The sequence below is a fragment of the Thalassophryne amazonica genome, chromosome 20, assembly GCF_902500255.1.
Source record: "Thalassophryne amazonica chromosome 20, fThaAma1.1, whole genome shotgun sequence".
In the NCBI taxonomy this organism is placed as follows: Eukaryota; Metazoa; Chordata; class Actinopteri; order Batrachoidiformes; family Batrachoididae; genus Thalassophryne; species Thalassophryne amazonica.
This window is the reverse complement of record NC_047122.1, coordinates 34009848-34026517: the sequence shown is the minus strand read 5'-3', so window position 1 is coordinate 34026517 and position 16670 is coordinate 34009848. Positions and strand designations below refer to the sequence as shown.

The window sequence follows — 16670 nt, the reverse complement described above, 5'->3', positions numbered from 1 at the left end:
CCCTCTGTGCTCCCGGACCTGTGCCGCCTCCTGCCCGGATCATCGACGGGGAGCCGGCTTGGACTGTGCGTCGGCTCCTGGACGTCCGCCGGAAGGGCCAGGGCTTCCAGTACTTGGTGGACTGGGAAGGTTATGGACCCGAAGAACGCTCCTGGGTGAAGAGGAGCTTCATCCTGGATCCGGCCCTCCTGGCCGATTTCTACCGGCGATTTCTACCAGGAGGCGCCCGTTGATGGGGGGGTCCTGTTGTGTGGGCTGCTGAAGAGGAGGTACTGCTGGCCCACCACCACCAGAGGGCACCCTGCCTGAAGTGCGGGCTTCAGGCACGAGAGGGCGCTGCCGCCTTTCAGGAACAGCTGGGGTGACAGCTGTCACTCATCAACTATGACACCTGTCACCAATCTCCTGGTCATCAACCACACACACAAAAGCCGGATGACATCTCCACCTTGTCGCCGAGATATCATTTGCCTTCGGAGGTAAAACTCTCAGCCGTGTTCAGTAGGTGCTACTGGTATTGTTATTGTGTTCCTGTTTTGGAGGTGGAGGTGTCTTACCCACCATTAGGGAACTGTCGCTGCTTGTATTTGCTGGGTGTACACACACCCACACATAACTGTTTCTGCTTCCTGCCAGCAGTACCAGATCCGACAGCCGGAGACGGTGGCCACCTGGGGACTCGGAACTTGGCGGCTCCAGTATTCTCCAGGTTCGGTGACAGTGGAAATCGTGTGGGATCCGGCTCTTCTCTGGACGGACGTCTTCTATCCTCGAGCCTGCCCACACGTCACCTTTGTACATTTGACTCTGTCCAAATTCTGTATTTGTCTGTATTTCGTTGTGCACGCTTCACAACAGTAAAGTGTTGTATTTTTGGCTCATCTATTGTCCGTTCATTTACGCCCCCTGTTGTGGGTCCTTGTCATTACACTTTCACAACAAATTTCTTCAAAATATTTAAACATGCCAGAATATTTTTAAATGCCTCTATGTGATTTAAATCTAAAAGAGATAAATTATTTGACAAATCCTTTCCATTCTGTTATTTTAAAAATCTAATGTCTAAAATACTGCTCAATTCAACACATTTTAACCAGCAAACAGTTACAGTATCTGAATAAATGTCCCCTGTCTGTCTCTGTCTTTATTTATTTGAACAACAGACCCACAGACAGCGTCAAATTACCCAAAACTCAGAGAAAGACACTTTGTATGTTCATAATAATCGGAAATAATTATTGAAGGCGTCTGCTGTGCTTGATTTATTACTATTTATTTATTTATTAGTTATTTTGAAAAGTTTTGCCAGAGTTCGCCAATCACAACTATATGTTTTTCTGGAACTGTAAAAGCAAATAAACAGAGAAAACAAGTTGGAAGGTGCTAAGATTTTAAGATGTTTTACTTTGCTGTAGACAGGTGAAGATGTCCAGTTGTTATTGTTGTTCCAAGCGCAACCAACTGTTAACTAGTTGTGCGAACTAACTATTAACCATTGCTGAGTGAAAAATGACGTTGGAGCTATTTGACGACAGGTGTCACCCATGGCAACGTGGTGTCACCCACGGCAACCAAACCAAACAAAAAACCCCTACAACAAAATAAATAAATAAATAATGGCTATCTTAAAATCATTTCTTTTGAAACAATTACTCAGGAAAGAATTGTGGAGTTTAACTGTAAACAAATGTTTACAACATGATTTAAGTATCAGAAGCCTTCTTGATTTATTTTTTCCTCCAGATAAAGTATGATCAGCCAAACATCCCCTTTCAAGTGAAACACAAACTGCAACTGATAATTAAAACTATTAAAAACGTAGCTGCACCCGATTTTGTAATTTTTATTTATTTTTAAAGGTCTGACTGGAGGTTGCCATATGATCGAGTAATAAAAGTCATTACCCGTAAAGTTAGCTGGTCTGAAGACTGTCGAAGTCCAACTGTAGAAAACCTTACTTTGCTGCAAACAGGTCAAGATATCCAGTTATTAGTGCTGTTCGGAGCGCATTCAACTGCTAACTAGTTGCGAACTGTTAACCGTTGCTGAGTGAAAAATGACGTAGGAGCGATTTTATGTCAGGTGTCACCCATGGCAACCAAAACAAACAAACATATGGAGGAAGGAATAAGAGTGCTAAAATTAAATAAATAAATAAATACGTCATTAAATAATTGCTTAAATGTGTCATTAATTAATTAAATACATCATTAAATAATTACTTAAATGCGTCATTAATTAAATACATAATTAAATAATTACTTAAATGTGCCATTAATTAATTTAAATGGAGAATAATTACTTAAATGTGTAATTAATTAAATAAATGTCATTAATTAATTTAAATTGGAGGAGTAAACGTGCCAAACTTAAATACATAAATTCATCATTAAATAAATACTTAAATGTGTCATTAATTACTTAAATGTGCCATTAATTAATTACAATTGGAGGTAAATACATAAATAATTATTTCAATATTTAATTATTGCATGGTCAAAAACATATATAATTATTTCACTATTTAATTAGTTATTTCATGGCCCTTGTGTTGCGGTGCGTCATGAATTAATTTTATCTGTCAAACTCGGCAATCAAAGTCAGTGGGCGGGTTTCTAAAACCTGATTGGTTACCCTGCACATCAAGCACTGAACTCTCGTGACATCACTTCAGGGCAATCAAGTCACGGCAGATTGATTCCAGATGATTGATGTAGAGCGAATATTTTCTTATAAAAAAAAAAAAAAATAATAATAATAATAAAAATATGCTAGCTTTCTGAAGGCGGAACTCAAGTGGTTATGGTGTGACAAGACTAAAGAAGCCATGAAGCGAAAACGAACAATTTTGTTGAACACACACACAAAAAAATGCTGACGCCTTCTCTATAAGGAACTTTTTTTTTTTTATTTTTCTTTATCTCTTTCAATTTATAACGTTGATACTGTGTTTTTTGTGGCCTTGTGCTTTGTTCGCTTGTTTGTTATTGTGTTTGCTGAAATAAAGTTTTGGGGAAAAAAAGATTGACGCAGAGCGAGTGAACACATTCCTATACACCGGGTGGCGCTGTTCATCCCTACGGTGGTTTAGATACTCCATCAAAATTAACTTTATTTGCACCCACTTGATTGATTGATTGATTGATTTTATTTATTATTAAAATGTACATTGTATAACAATAACAAATATTGTATACAAGTAACATTAAAATAAAAGGATTACACAAAAAAGCGCAAGCGCTTATTTCCATTGTGGTCCTTATAACAAAACAAAAACAGATACAGTACATAATCAACATGGGTACAAAAAAAAATGTTTTTTTAACAATGTAAAGAGAACATATGAATTTGTGACTAGGTGAAATAAAAATAAAAATGTACCTAAATAGTACAGTATTTATATATATAAAAGAACTTGATTCCTTAGCACTGAGGTTATCAAATAATAGGCGCCTGTTATGGACGAAGAACACAGCTGCATTTTATTGATGGCATTTTGAATGCACAGAGATACCGTGACGAGATCCTGAGGCCCACTGTTGTGCCATACATCCAAGAACATCACCTCATGTTGCAGCAGGATAATGCACGGCCCCATGTTGCAAGGATCTGTACACAATTCTTGGAAGGTGAAAATGTCCCAGTTCTTGCATGGCCGGCATACTCACCGGACATGTCACCCATTGAGCATGTTTGGGATGCTCTAGACCAGCGTATACGACAGCGTGTACCAGTTCCTGCCAATATCCAGCAACTTTGCACAGCCATTGAAGAGGAGTGGACCAACATTCCACAGGCCACAATTGACAACTTGATCAACTCTATGCGAAGGCGATGTGTTGCACTGCATGAGGCAAATGGTGGTCACACCAGATACTGACTGGTATCCCCCCCCAATAAAACAAAACTGCAACTTTCAGAGTGGCCTTTTATTGTGGGCAGTCTAAGGCACACCTGTGCACTAATCATGGTGTCTAATCAGCATCTTGATATGGCACACCTGTGAGGTGGGATGGATTATCTCAGCAAAGGAGAAGTGCTCACTATCACAGATTTAGACTGGTTTGTGAACAATATTTGAGGGAAATGGTGATATTGTGTATGTGGAAAAGTTTTAGATCTTTGAGTTCATCTCATACAAAATGGGAGCAAAACCAAAAGTGTTGCATTTATATTTTTGTTGAGTGTGTATATATGTATATGTATACACATACTACACACACCCACACACACACAGACAGTTCAATAAATAAAATAAAAATCCCAACATCCAGCCAGCATAGTAGTTACTAAAATGCCATGTATTAATAATTAATAGCAAAATAAAAGTAAAATAGTAAAGTAAAAGTAATATTAACAGTAATAGTCTAACACTAGCAAGTAAATGTAAATGTTGAGCTGTAGAAAGCTTTCTCATTTTCATTATTTTCTCTCATCTCATACAGGTGTACTGGATGCTGCAGACAGCAGCTGGAGGCTGAAGTAAAGGAACTGGATAAAGATTTTACCACCCTTCAAGATGGCGTGACACTAAATCAACATTTCAAATGAAAATTCTGACGTTAGTATTAAGGTTTTTAAAATGTGCAGATAATTGTTACTGAAATAATATAAATTAATTAACAGGACAGCTCAGCAAAGAAGATGCTCTGAAAACCCAAGCAGTCACCCAACTTTGAATCCTTGTGGAAGCAGCCATTCACAGACTGAAGGAGTATCACATCTGGAACACGCTCTTCCCTCTGACCATGTCTGGGAATGCGCTCTTCCTCTGACCGTGTCTGGGAACATGCTCTCCCCTCTGACCATGTCTGGGAACACACTCTTCCTCTGACCGTGTCTGGGAACACGCTCTTCCTCTGACCGTATTTGGGAACACGCTCTCCCCTCTGACTGTGTCTGGGAACACGCTCTTCTTCTGACCGTGTTTGGGAACGCGCTCTTCCTCTGATCGTGTTTGGGAACGCGCTCTTCTTCTGACCGTGTTTGGGAACGCGCTCTTCCTCTGACCGTGTCTGGGAACACGCTCTTCCTCTGACCGTATTTGGGAACACGCTCTCCCCTCTGACTGTGTCTGGGAACACGCTCTTCTTCTGACCGTGTTTGGGAACGCGCTCTTCCTCTGATCGTGTTTGGGAACGTGCTCTTCCTTTGATCGTGTTTGGGAACGTGCTCTTCCTTTGATCGTGTTTGGGAACGTGCTCTTCCTCTGACCGTGTCTGGGAACGCGCTCTTCCTTTGATCGTGTTTGGGAACGTGCTCTTCCTCTGACCGTGTCTGGGAACGCGCTCTTCCTCTGACCGTGTCTGGGAACGCATTCTTCCCTCTGACTGTCTGGGAACGCGCTCTTCTTCTGACCGTGTTTGGGAACGCGCTCTTCCTCTGACTGTATTTGGGAACACGCTCTCCCCTCTGACTGTGTCTGGGAACACGCTCTTCTTCTGACCGTGTTTGGGAACGCGCTCTTCCTCTGATCGTGTTTGGGAACGTGCTCTTCCTCTGACCGTGTCTGGGAACGCGCTCTTCCTCTGACCGTGTCTGGGAATGTGCTCTTCCTTTGACCGTCTGGGAATGCATTCTTCCCTCTGACCTTGTCTGGGAACACGCTCTTCCTTTGACCGTGTCTGGGAACGCATTCTTCCCTCTGACCTTGTCTGGGAACGCGCTCTTCCTCTGACCGTGTCTGGGAACACGCTCTTCCTTTGACCGTGTCTGGGAATGCATTCTTCCCTCTGACCTTGTCTGGGAACACACTCTTCCTTTGACTGTGTCTGGGAACGCGCTCTTCCTCTGACCGTGTCTGGGACAGTCAACCAGCTGTGTGATGACCGACTTCCAGGGATGACTTGATTTGAAAGACTAGATTCCTGCTGAATAAAGCATCATTTTTTGTCTTCTTTCAAACATTACAGTGTGAATTCACCCCAGAAACAAACCTCCATACTTTTGCACAACTCTGCACATAGATCACACAGCTGTAGTGTAAATAGTTAGTATATTGGCAAGATCTGTTGTACTGTATATACATATTTAGTTATATGTGTATATTGAATATGAGAAGAATCAGTCATTTGAGAGCTAAAATTTTTATCAAGTTATTAAATGTTTATTAAATGCTATCAAGTTATTAAATGTTTACTAAATGTTAGTAAACATTTAATAACTTGATAGCACGTCATTTATTATTATTATTTACAATTGGTAAGCTCCTGAATGTACAGCTGAGAAGTGGAGACCAATGTATTCTGGTTTGTAGTTATCATGTAGCTTTTTGTACAGACACTGGTATGACGGGTGAACCTCATGGCACAGGTCCGAACCTACAGTCCACCATGGAGAGCTCAGACAGGCCATGCAGCACCGTGGAGATTAGTGGTTACAGTCTGAGGCTGTTCACTCATTCACCAAGAGACAATAATGTGTCAGAGTGGGGTCCTGAAATAAATTAAGCAACATAAAAAAATAAAAAAGTGTTAAATTCACTGATCTTCCACACAACCCCTTGCTACTTGTTTTGTTTTTTTGATTCTGACATCAACAGTTATTTTCAAAAACCACTGACTTCAATGTTTTATTCACTACATCGATATGAACAGTAAGTGGCAACCTACAGCAATACACATTATTATACACAAACCAACAGTTTAACAGTGTCATCACCTGTGTGTGTTTGATAGAGTGTTGGTTTGCAGACACTCCTCACAGCCACATCCTGAACTGGCGCTGCATGAATCCCCTGGAAATGATATTAACAATCAGACATAAGTGGAATAGTGTCCTGCTTCATTGTAAGAACTCAACATCAAGTTCAGAAAAAAATCTGACAGCCTAAAGTCTACTTTTATTTGCCTGTGGGCCTGTACACAGATTGTTTTATAAAGTGGTTATTGATTAATTTTCTGATTTGTTTTAACCTCCATGTCAGTGATGTTGGATACTGATAAAATAAATAAATAATGCATCAAACACAGAGATGTGCATGTACTGTAGATACACTTATACTGTACGATGGATTTCTGCAATTCATAAACTAAAGACTCATGAATTCAGTGCCAATACCTTAAACCACATTGTTTCATGTGCCTCCTGATGGTCCTCTTTGACACTCAAAACATCGCTGCAATTTGACCAGCTGGCGAGCCACAACTAACTCGATGCTCCTGGACTGCACTCGGTATCAAACGGCAAACGCCCTGCTCCGTGTGTTTTGGGCCTGTTGTGCCTTGGTACCACTTCTTCTCAGTTTACAGTCACTCTGTGGTCGGAAAGTGCAGAAAGAAGTCCAACAACTTCAATAAATTCCTTCGTTTTATTTGCTGCATGCTCTGGGTCGGCAGGTCCTGCTGTTAAAATATCGCTCACCAACTCCCAATAAAGTTCACAGAGGTCCTCCATTGTCACTCTCCAGGCAGCTACTTCAAAGCATCATTAAATGCTGACTTTCAGAGGCAGGTATTTCAGTTGTAGGAGCTCCCCTCAAAATTCTACACATAACACCCCATAATGACAACATGACAAAAGTTTTGTGAAATTTTTGTAAATTTATTTAAAAAATAGATGTTGCTCAAAACTTTGTTGATGCACCTTTGGCAGCAATTACAGCCTAAAGTCTTCTTGAAAATGATGCCACAAGCTTGGTGCACCTATCTTCATGCAGTTTTGTCCATTCCTCTTTGCAGCACCTCTCAAGCTCCATCAGGTTGAATGAGGAGCATCAGCACACAGCCATTTTCAGATATCTCCAGAGATGTTCAATCGAATTCAGGTCTGGGCTCTGGCTGGGCCACTCAAGAAGATTCACAGTTGTCCTGAAGCCACTCCTTTGATATATTTGGCTGTGTGCTTATGGTCATTGTCCTGATGAAAGATGAACCCTCTGAGTCTGAGGTCACCACCCAGTCTGAGGTCAAAAGCATTCTGGAGCAGGTTTTCATCCAGGATGTCTGTACATTACTGGATTCATCTTTCCCTCAATCCTGACTATTCTCACAGTTCCTGCTGCTGAAAAACATCCCCACAGCATGATGCTGCCACCACCACCATGCTTCACTGTAGGGATGGTGCCATGATGCCTGGCATTCACACCAAAGAGTTCAATCTTTGTCTCATCAGACCAGAAAATTTTGCTTCTCGTGGTCTGAGAGTCCTTCAGGTGCCTTTTGGCAAACCATGTGCCTTTTACTAAGGAGTGGCTTCCATCTGGCCACTCCACCACAGGCCTGATTGGTGGATTGCTACAGAGATGGTTGCCCTTCTGGAAGGTTCTCCTCTCTCCACAGGGGAATGCTGTTGCTCTGACAGAGTGACCATCGGGTTCTTGGTCACCTCCCTGAATCCCCCAATTGCTCAGTTTAGACAAATGGCCAGCTTTAGGAAGAGCCCTAGTGGATCTGAACTTTTTCCCATTTATGGATGATGGAGGCCACTGTGCTCATTGGGACCTTCAAAGCAGCAGAAATGTTTCTGTCTCCTTTCCCACATTTGTGCCTCAAGACAATCCCTTTGACTTCATGCTTGGTTTGTGCTCTGACCTGCACTGTAATCTGTGGGACCTTATATGTAGAAAGGTGTGTGCCTTCCCAAATCATGCCCAGTCAGCTCAATTTACCCCAGGGGGGCTCCAATTATGTTGTAGAAACATCTCAAGGCTGATCAGTAGAAACAGGATGCACCTGAGCTCAATTTTGAGCTTCATGGCGAAGGCTGTGAATACTTATGTACATGTGATTTCTTTGTTTTTTATTACATCCGTCAAGGACATCTGTGTTTATTTATTTGTCTGTCTGTTAGCAAGATTACATCAAAACTACTGCACAGGTTTTGATGAAATTTCACCACAGATAATTATTAGGCCATGGAAGACTCCATTAAATTTTGGAGGTGATCCGGATCCAGATTCTGGATCAAGTTTCATTTTATATACACACTGAAGGATTACATCAAAACTACTTCACAGATTCTCACCAAATTTGCACCACGAATACATATTTGTCCATGGAAGACATTATTAAATTTTGGAGGTGATCCGGATCCACATTCTGGATCAAGATTTAATTTTATATAGCTATGCTTTGATGGATTACATCAAAACTACTTCATAGATTCTCACCAAATTTGCACCACAAATACATATTACGCCATGGAAGATTCCACAAGAATTTGGAGGTGATCCAGATCCGGATTCTGGATCAAGACTTCTCTTTATATAGGCTTTGAGGGATTACTTCAAAACTACTTCAGAGATTCTCTCCAAACTTGCACCACAGATAGATATTAGGGCATGGATGACATTATTACATTTTGGAGGTGATCCAGATCCAGACTGGTGGATGTTAAAAATCTCTGATTGCTTATTTTTAATAAATTTGCAAAAATCTGAAAAAAAAAAAAAAAAAAAGTTTTTCACATTGTCATTATGGGGTATTTGTGTATAAAATTTTGTGGATAAAAAAGAATTTTATCAATTTTTGGAATAAGGTTGTAACATAATAAAATGAGGAAAAAGAGAAGCACTGTGAAAACTTTCCAGATGTACTGAATATCAAGCCAACACAATCTGGTTCCTTATCATGCCAACAGAGAAAAATGGCATTTAGGTATCAACTAGAATTTAGTTTAATTTCTCCACTGCATGAACAAACAATGCACGTTGTCCAGTTTTATTTACATTAGACATTTTAAATAATGTAGCTTGAATAATAAAGTGGCAAGATACTGAAAACAGAGGTCCAAGTTAATTGAAGCGCTGACTGCAGGGGAGGACTTCATCAGTGACATGCTGTTATAGGTTAGAACAGCAGATTCTTCCTCTGGCATTTCATAACACATAGTTTGATTCCAGTGGCAGTTTATAATCATACACAGATGTGAAATCAGACCAAAAAAAAAATGCCAAAAGCAGCTCAGTTTTAATGATGATCCAACATCAGTGTCTGCTACCTCAACAGTCTCCTGGTTTGTTGTATCCTCTCCTACAAATGCTCCATCTGAATATTTGTTCTCATGTGGGCTGGTATGTTTTTATGTTCCTCAACTGGAACAGCTCCTGTATGGTATCTCATGTGATACCTTAGTGATGACGTCTGAGCAAATCTTCTCCCACAAATGGAGCATTCATATGGTTTCTCTCCTGTATGGATTCGTATGTGTTCCTTCAGATGGTGCTTGAATCTGAAGGCTTTGCCGCACTCTAAGCAGTGAAACGGTCTGTGTTCACTATGAATCCTCATGTGTGTTTTAAGATTGCCAGCTGCACTAAATATTTTCCCGCACACACAACAGTTAAAAGACCCTACTCCTGTGTGAATTGTAGCATGTTTTTGGAGTGTAGTTTTGCATTCAAATGTTATTCCACACTCAGAACAGCTAAGTGGTTTCTGTCTTGTATGAGTTCTAAGGTGCTGCATCAGGTCAGTCTTGAAATTAAATGTTTTACTGCATTCAGGGCAGCTCAGTAGTTTCTCTTGAATGCAGAATCTGTTATCTTCCAACACAGGAACATCTTTCACAGATTTTAAATATAACTGACTTTCTCTGGTGTCTTCCCAGTCATCACCATGATCAGTTTCTAGACACTCTGGAGTGTCATCAATCATATGTTGATACAGATTTTTGTGTGGTTGTGGTCCTCTACAGCCTTCTCCATCAGCTTCCATTGTATGTTCAGTTGATCTACTAGGTATAGGCTCCACCTCTCCATTCTTTTTAATTTGGTTTTGATCAGGCAAGAAGGACTGAAGTTTCTCTTCATTTTCATTCTTCACAGGGACAGATGTCAATAGGAACTTGGTGATATCAGCCTCCTCCTCTTCCTCTTTAATGTGTGGGGACTGTTGACCCAGAGTGGAGCTCCACTCCTGCTGCTCAGAGGATGAGCCTCCATTATCTACAAACACCTGTTGTGCATCTGCAGGACACAACAAAAATTAAGTTAAAATTAATTTCTTGTTTATGGATGTCCTCAATTTGCCTTTGAACAGGCTCATCATGAAATTCAGTGCTAGTTTTCCCAATCCTTTCCAAACCTCCATGGGAACATTATTCAGTCTCACTGCAGTCCAACTGCCCTTTGCTCTTTTCACTACTTACGTGCTTCCTTTCCATCTCTATTGTTTCTTTGCCTCATATTCTTCATTCTATAACCTTTTCAAAAAAAAAAAAAAAAAAAAAAAATCTACTTTTTCCACTGAACATAAATAAACGTGCACTTTTTTGCAACACAGCTGTCTCCTTGTGCATCTTTTCTGACACAACCCAAAGTCCTTAATCCGAAATTGTTCCCAGTGTGCAAGTGAGCACCTTGCATAGTATTATGCAACCATCAATGTGTGAATGTGAAGCATCACTGCAAAACACTGTGTGCTTCTGATTCAGACTGAAAAGTGCTACATAAATGCAGTACATTTACCATTTACCCAGCATACCTCTTGTCACATTCCTTAATGTCACAAAATCTCTTCTTCCATTCTTTTACTTTACTATATGTTGCACTTTCTTGGCAGAGGTGGTTGCCAAGTGGTTAGTGTGCTTGGTTTCAGTGCAGAAGGCTCCAGGTACAAACTCACGGCTGCAACATTTCTCCATGTGGAGTTACACCAGGAAGCTGGCTATACTAAAATACAACATGGATGAAATGGAGCCTGATAATCAGGAAATGGAGGTAAAATGTAAGGAAATGGAGCAGACTGACCCAGACTGACTCCAAATATGATTAAATATGATTCAATTATATTTATTCAGTTATTTTTAAGCAAAATGGGGACTGATAATAACAAAACAGGGGTAAAACATAACAAAATGGGGGTAGACTGACTCCAAATATGATTCAATTAAGTAATTTTATTATTGTTAGCAAAATGGAGACTGATAACAAAATGGGGGTAAAACATAATGAAATGGAGCAAACTGACCCAATGACTGATGTTTCATCTCTTGAACTCCAGATGGCACACCTGCCCCTACTACATGTACTGAGCACATCTCACAAAAACAAAAGCCAAACAAATAAAAGTACTTATTTGGAGTCAGTCTGGTTCACTCTCCTCCATTTCGTTACATTTTGTGATTATCAGTCCCCATTTCACTCCATTTTGTATTTTAGTATGGACCACAGGAAGGGCATCCGATGTAAAACTTGTGCCAAATCAACACGCAGGTCCACCTTGTAACTGCTGTGGCGACCCCCGACTGACAAAAACAAGGGAACAGCCGAAGGGACTTAACAATTTGCACTTTCTTCCTGAAATATGTAATATAACTAAGCACAAAATTGGCTTCCACCTCAGTGTGGTTAGTATTTAATTCATGGGGTGATGCTGCAATACGGTACCATGTGCAAACCACAAATTGCTATTAGTACAGCACCCAATGCCATGGTTCATGTACAACCCTAACCTTAACTCCAAACCTAAGTTTTGAACTTGAAATTTGTCACTTGCCTCCTGTACAGCTTTGATGCTATGATGTCCCTCTTTATATCATGATAATCACAGCCATGCATGTCAAAGAAATACAGTACCGTATCAATAACCACTTCATAATTCATATTATCTGGATATATGGTTTCTGACTAATATCAGATTTTACTCTGCCCAGAATGGTTTAGGAAACTCACTCAGGAAGCCATAAGGTCCTTGTGCTGTGTTGTTTGGTTTGTTACGAAATACATTAAGTAGTTCATCTTGATATTATGGGTGAATGGAAAGAAGACCTCTGCGTCTGTGTTCACCCAGATATAAAAAGTGTGTGTTTATTTATTTACCATCTTTTACACCTTCTTTCCTGATGGGGAAGAACTTCTTCTGACCTTCCAGGATTTCACATGGTAACTGGTTATCCAGCCCAAAATCTATCCCATTCAACTGTCCACTTTGATGCTGAAACACAACTTTGTCTTCGTAATGTTGATATCTGTCGATGACAGGTCGTGCACGAGGGTCCTGCGATTTCTGGAACGCGATGTCACCCACGGTGTCTGTTGGTAATTCATGTTCTTTAACCATAAACTCCTTCACAGTCTTTTCAGGTTCCTTAATCCCAGGAAACACCAAACTGTCTTTCACACCGCGTGCTTGCAGTTCCAGAATATTCTCCTTCATCTGCTGGTTTTCCAGCGTGACCACAGTCAGTTTGTTGTTGATCGCGCTGACGGAGTCCTGCAGTGATTTACTGTGTTTGCTGACAGACTCCAGACTCTCACGTAGCGCCTGAAACTCCTGGTACAACATTTCTATGAGGGATAATCTTCTGTCCATCCCGGTCAGTTTAGCTTCGATGGAAATCAGTATCTGTCTCACCTCCGCGGAGTGTTTTTGCGGAGTGAACGAGGAGGCCTGACTGCTGTTAGCTAAATAGGTGTTAGCCCTCTTAGTGTGGTTCATTTTTATCGCGTAAAACACGTTCAAACACTCGTCGAAATTATCCTCCAGATGTTCCAGCTAAGGTGACGTTATTGACTAGCCAGACGTGACGAAAAATGTTTATGCTTACCGACGTTTTAATCGAATCTTGTTTACAATTTTGTCCAGTGGCAGAAGGCTATCGTGTTGTCACAGGATCTCGCGAGAATTGTTAAACGCGTTACAACGTTGTTACGCTTCCTTGGTCGGTGTAAATCTGTGGTCATGCACGTACTGAGATGACTAACAGACTTCAGCTAAAGTTAGCAGTAGTAGAATGACTGAAAAAGAAAAAACAAATCTCAGCTGTCATGGTTGGCTTTGTAGTCGTAATTCTGCTGGTATGCAGCGTCTCTGTCATTGGTCAACATAGGTCACGTGATCATGAGGGTACGTACTGAGGGTTAGTGGAACAAAACAGTGAAAAGGGTGTTTAAATTTCAAGCAAGCTGATTCATGCATAAATATTTATCTGTAAATAAATGCAAAGTGATAGCCCAATTTATTTTTTAAGAACCTATTTAAAAGTGAAAACGAATTAAATAAATGTGTGAAGGTGAAGTGAAAAATCTGTATAGAAATAATGAATGTTTATGAGTTCAGTGGTACGAATATTTCATGAGGTGAAAGGTGAACATACCATTGGTGGTTAGTGTGAAAGGTGTACATACCATTGCACCATTCAACGAGGCGAAGCTTTCACCGAATTAAATATTCATACCATTCAAAGAATGTAAAAACATTCATTATTTGTTTTATATAATGGCTAAAATAGATCATTGTCATTTGATATTTTATTAATTTATAAACAACAGAAAAGGGACTTACATTTTGGTGTTCCACTGTGATGTCTAGTCCAGTGTTGCTGTGCACTGACTTCGGGCTTCCATAAAAACAAAAGACTTTGTGTAGTTCCTCAGTCCAGCCAAAAATCACATCAGCGTTTTATGTAAACAGCTCTTCATGCATCCAGATGGCTTACGGCTGTCCCGCGCGCACACACACACACACACACACACACAACCGGCTCGATCAAGCTGTGTACCTCCTCAGTGCAGCGAAAAAAAAGGTCACATCCGAAGTGAGTCCAGGTTTTCTTTCTCTCTTCCTGCTAACAGACAGCACAGTGGATTTGTTTTGTGTGTGTGTGTGTGTGTGTGTCTTACAAGAATTAGCAGTGTCAGTTAGCTCAAATTATGTCTCAGGAGAGTCTCCCGCGTGCACACACACACACACACACAACCTAGTCGGCACTTGTGCGTGCGTGAACAACAAAAATAAGACTGTATATGTCCTCAGTGCAGCAAAAAAAAAATCACGTCAGAAACGAGTCCAGTTTTTGTTCTCTCTTCCTGCTAACAACCTCCAGGCAGCACAGTGGATTGGTTTTGTGTGTGCGTGCGCACACGCATGTGTGGGTGCACATGCATGCACGTACTCGTGCGCGACATGTACGTTCATGAGTATGCGCACGTGGACATGCACGCGCACGTGGACATGCGTGCGTGTGAGAGTGCAATGGTACCAAACATATGGAACCAAATTTGCACTCTAAATGGAACCAAGCCACACAAATGGGATGAATTAATCCATGTCATGTGACATACAAAGCACCAATCAAATGACAAGGATCCACTCAGCCGTTATATAATAGATAATATTATTTGTTCAGGTTATGATAATAGTATTTCAGATTTATCATCGTTCAACTCAATAAACAAATCCAAATGTTTTCATCCATGGAGGGGTATCGAGCAATGATCCAACCAACCCAGACTATGTTCCTCACCTGAGGATGGGCTACGAACAGGCACTGGAAAGTTCACTGAAGAAGAGAACAAGAAGCGTACGTGGAAGAGTCAGAAGTACAATGCAGTTATTGGCTCCAGCAGATTTATCTCATCCTCACTCTCAGAGGCTGTCTGTTTCCTCTGAATCCAGTTTTGGCACAAGTTAAAAGAATGCAGCACTTGGACAAATTAAAGTACTGCACTGTCACGTAGCTCAGGTAATGGTGTATACTAAACCAACTACACTTTTTCTGTTTCTTTTCAAGGGTGTTTGAATTCAGATATGAGAACCACAATAGCCTTTATTCACCAAGTATTTACAAGAATACAAGTAGAGGACAGACTGGATGACGGATGTGTAGAAGATGAGCAGTTCCTGGGGCAGGTTGAACTTTCTGAGCTGTCTGAGGAAGAACATCCTCTGCTGTGCCTTTTTCTTGATTGAGTCGTGGGAGGTCCACTTCAGATCACAGAAACCGGAAAGTGTCTACAGCAGGCACAGTGTTGTTCGGGGGGGGGGGTTCCTCCTGAAGTCCGCTATCATCTGCATCAGTCTTGAGCAGGTTCAGCTCCAGTTTGTTCAGACTACACTGGAGGACCAGCTGTTCCACCTTCTTCAGATTGATCTACAGAGCAAAAAAGTGTATTCTAAGATCATTATTACATATACAGATGAACACATCTTTCATTAAAAAAACTGCTAAGAATCACACCAAATGGCTGTAATTGTTATGGTTTTCACAGTGATGAATGACTAATGTTCTTGATTTGTCATGTGTTGATGTCCTTTGCATTGCACTGCCAAACGGAATCTATTTGTTTCATACAATGAGTTACAAATAATGTTTCAACATGAAAAACCTTTTTGCTGGTCATGTTGTCATTTGTGCATCTAAACTCTGACCAAAATGCCATGAGGACCAATAAAAATGCATGTTTTACACTGTTCATTGTATTATTTAAGATGTAAGATGGATCATTTGAAGGGTGTCAAAAATAGACATGCCAGTTTAAATCTAGAGAACACGTTTTGATTTACCTGTTCCCAGAATGTAAGACTAAATTATATTTGTTTATTTCAGACATGTACAGTAGTGTTCAGAATAATAGTAGTGCTATGTGACTAAAGATTAATCCAGGTTTTGAGTATATTTCTTATTGTTACATGGGAAACAAGGTACCAGTAGATTCAGTAGATTCTCACAAATCCAACAAGACCAAGCATTCATGATATGCACACTCTTAAGGCTATGAAATTGGGCTATTAGTAAAAAAAAAAAAGTAGAAAAGGGGGTGTTCACAATAATAGTAGCATCTGCTGTTGACGCTACAAACTCAAAACTATTATGTTCAAACTGCTTTTTTAGCAATCCTGTGAATCACTAAACTAGTATTTAGTTGTATAACCACAGTTTTCATGATTTCATCACATCTGCGAGACATTAATTTTGTTGGTTTGGAAGCAAGATTTTGCTGGTTTACT

The 16670-nt window shown here is 40.5% G+C and overlaps 1 protein-coding gene and 1 long non-coding RNA gene across 3 annotated transcripts; both read right to left on the bottom strand.

Annotated features, from left to right (window-relative positions):
- Positions 1-6179: 6179 nt before the first annotated feature.
- On the bottom strand, positions 6180-7364 carry LOC117502486. The gene is made up of 3 exons (XR_004558314.1): positions 7060-7364; positions 6661-6736; positions 6180-6435 (listed from the first exon to the last, which is right to left on the bottom strand). It is a non-coding gene; the product is annotated as an uncharacterized LOC117502486 (long non-coding RNA).
- A 2230-nt stretch (positions 7365-9594) lies between these two features.
- On the bottom strand, positions 9595-13715 carry LOC117502219 (zinc finger protein 3-like). 2 transcript variants are annotated; one of them, XM_034161255.1, is made up of 2 exons: positions 12806-13715; positions 9595-10906 (listed from the first exon to the last, which is right to left on the bottom strand). In XM_034161255.1, exons 1-2 carry the CDS (start codon positions 13377-13379, stop codon positions 9972-9974), a joined length of 1509 nt encoding a protein of 502 aa, XP_034017146.1. In that variant the 5' UTR covers positions 13380-13715; the 3' UTR covers positions 9595-9971. The 2 variants fall into 2 exon arrangements, with proteins under 2 accessions (XP_034017146.1, XP_034017145.1); XM_034161254.1 differs by having other exon boundaries at positions 12761-13713.
- Positions 13716-16670: the final 2955 nt, after the last annotated feature.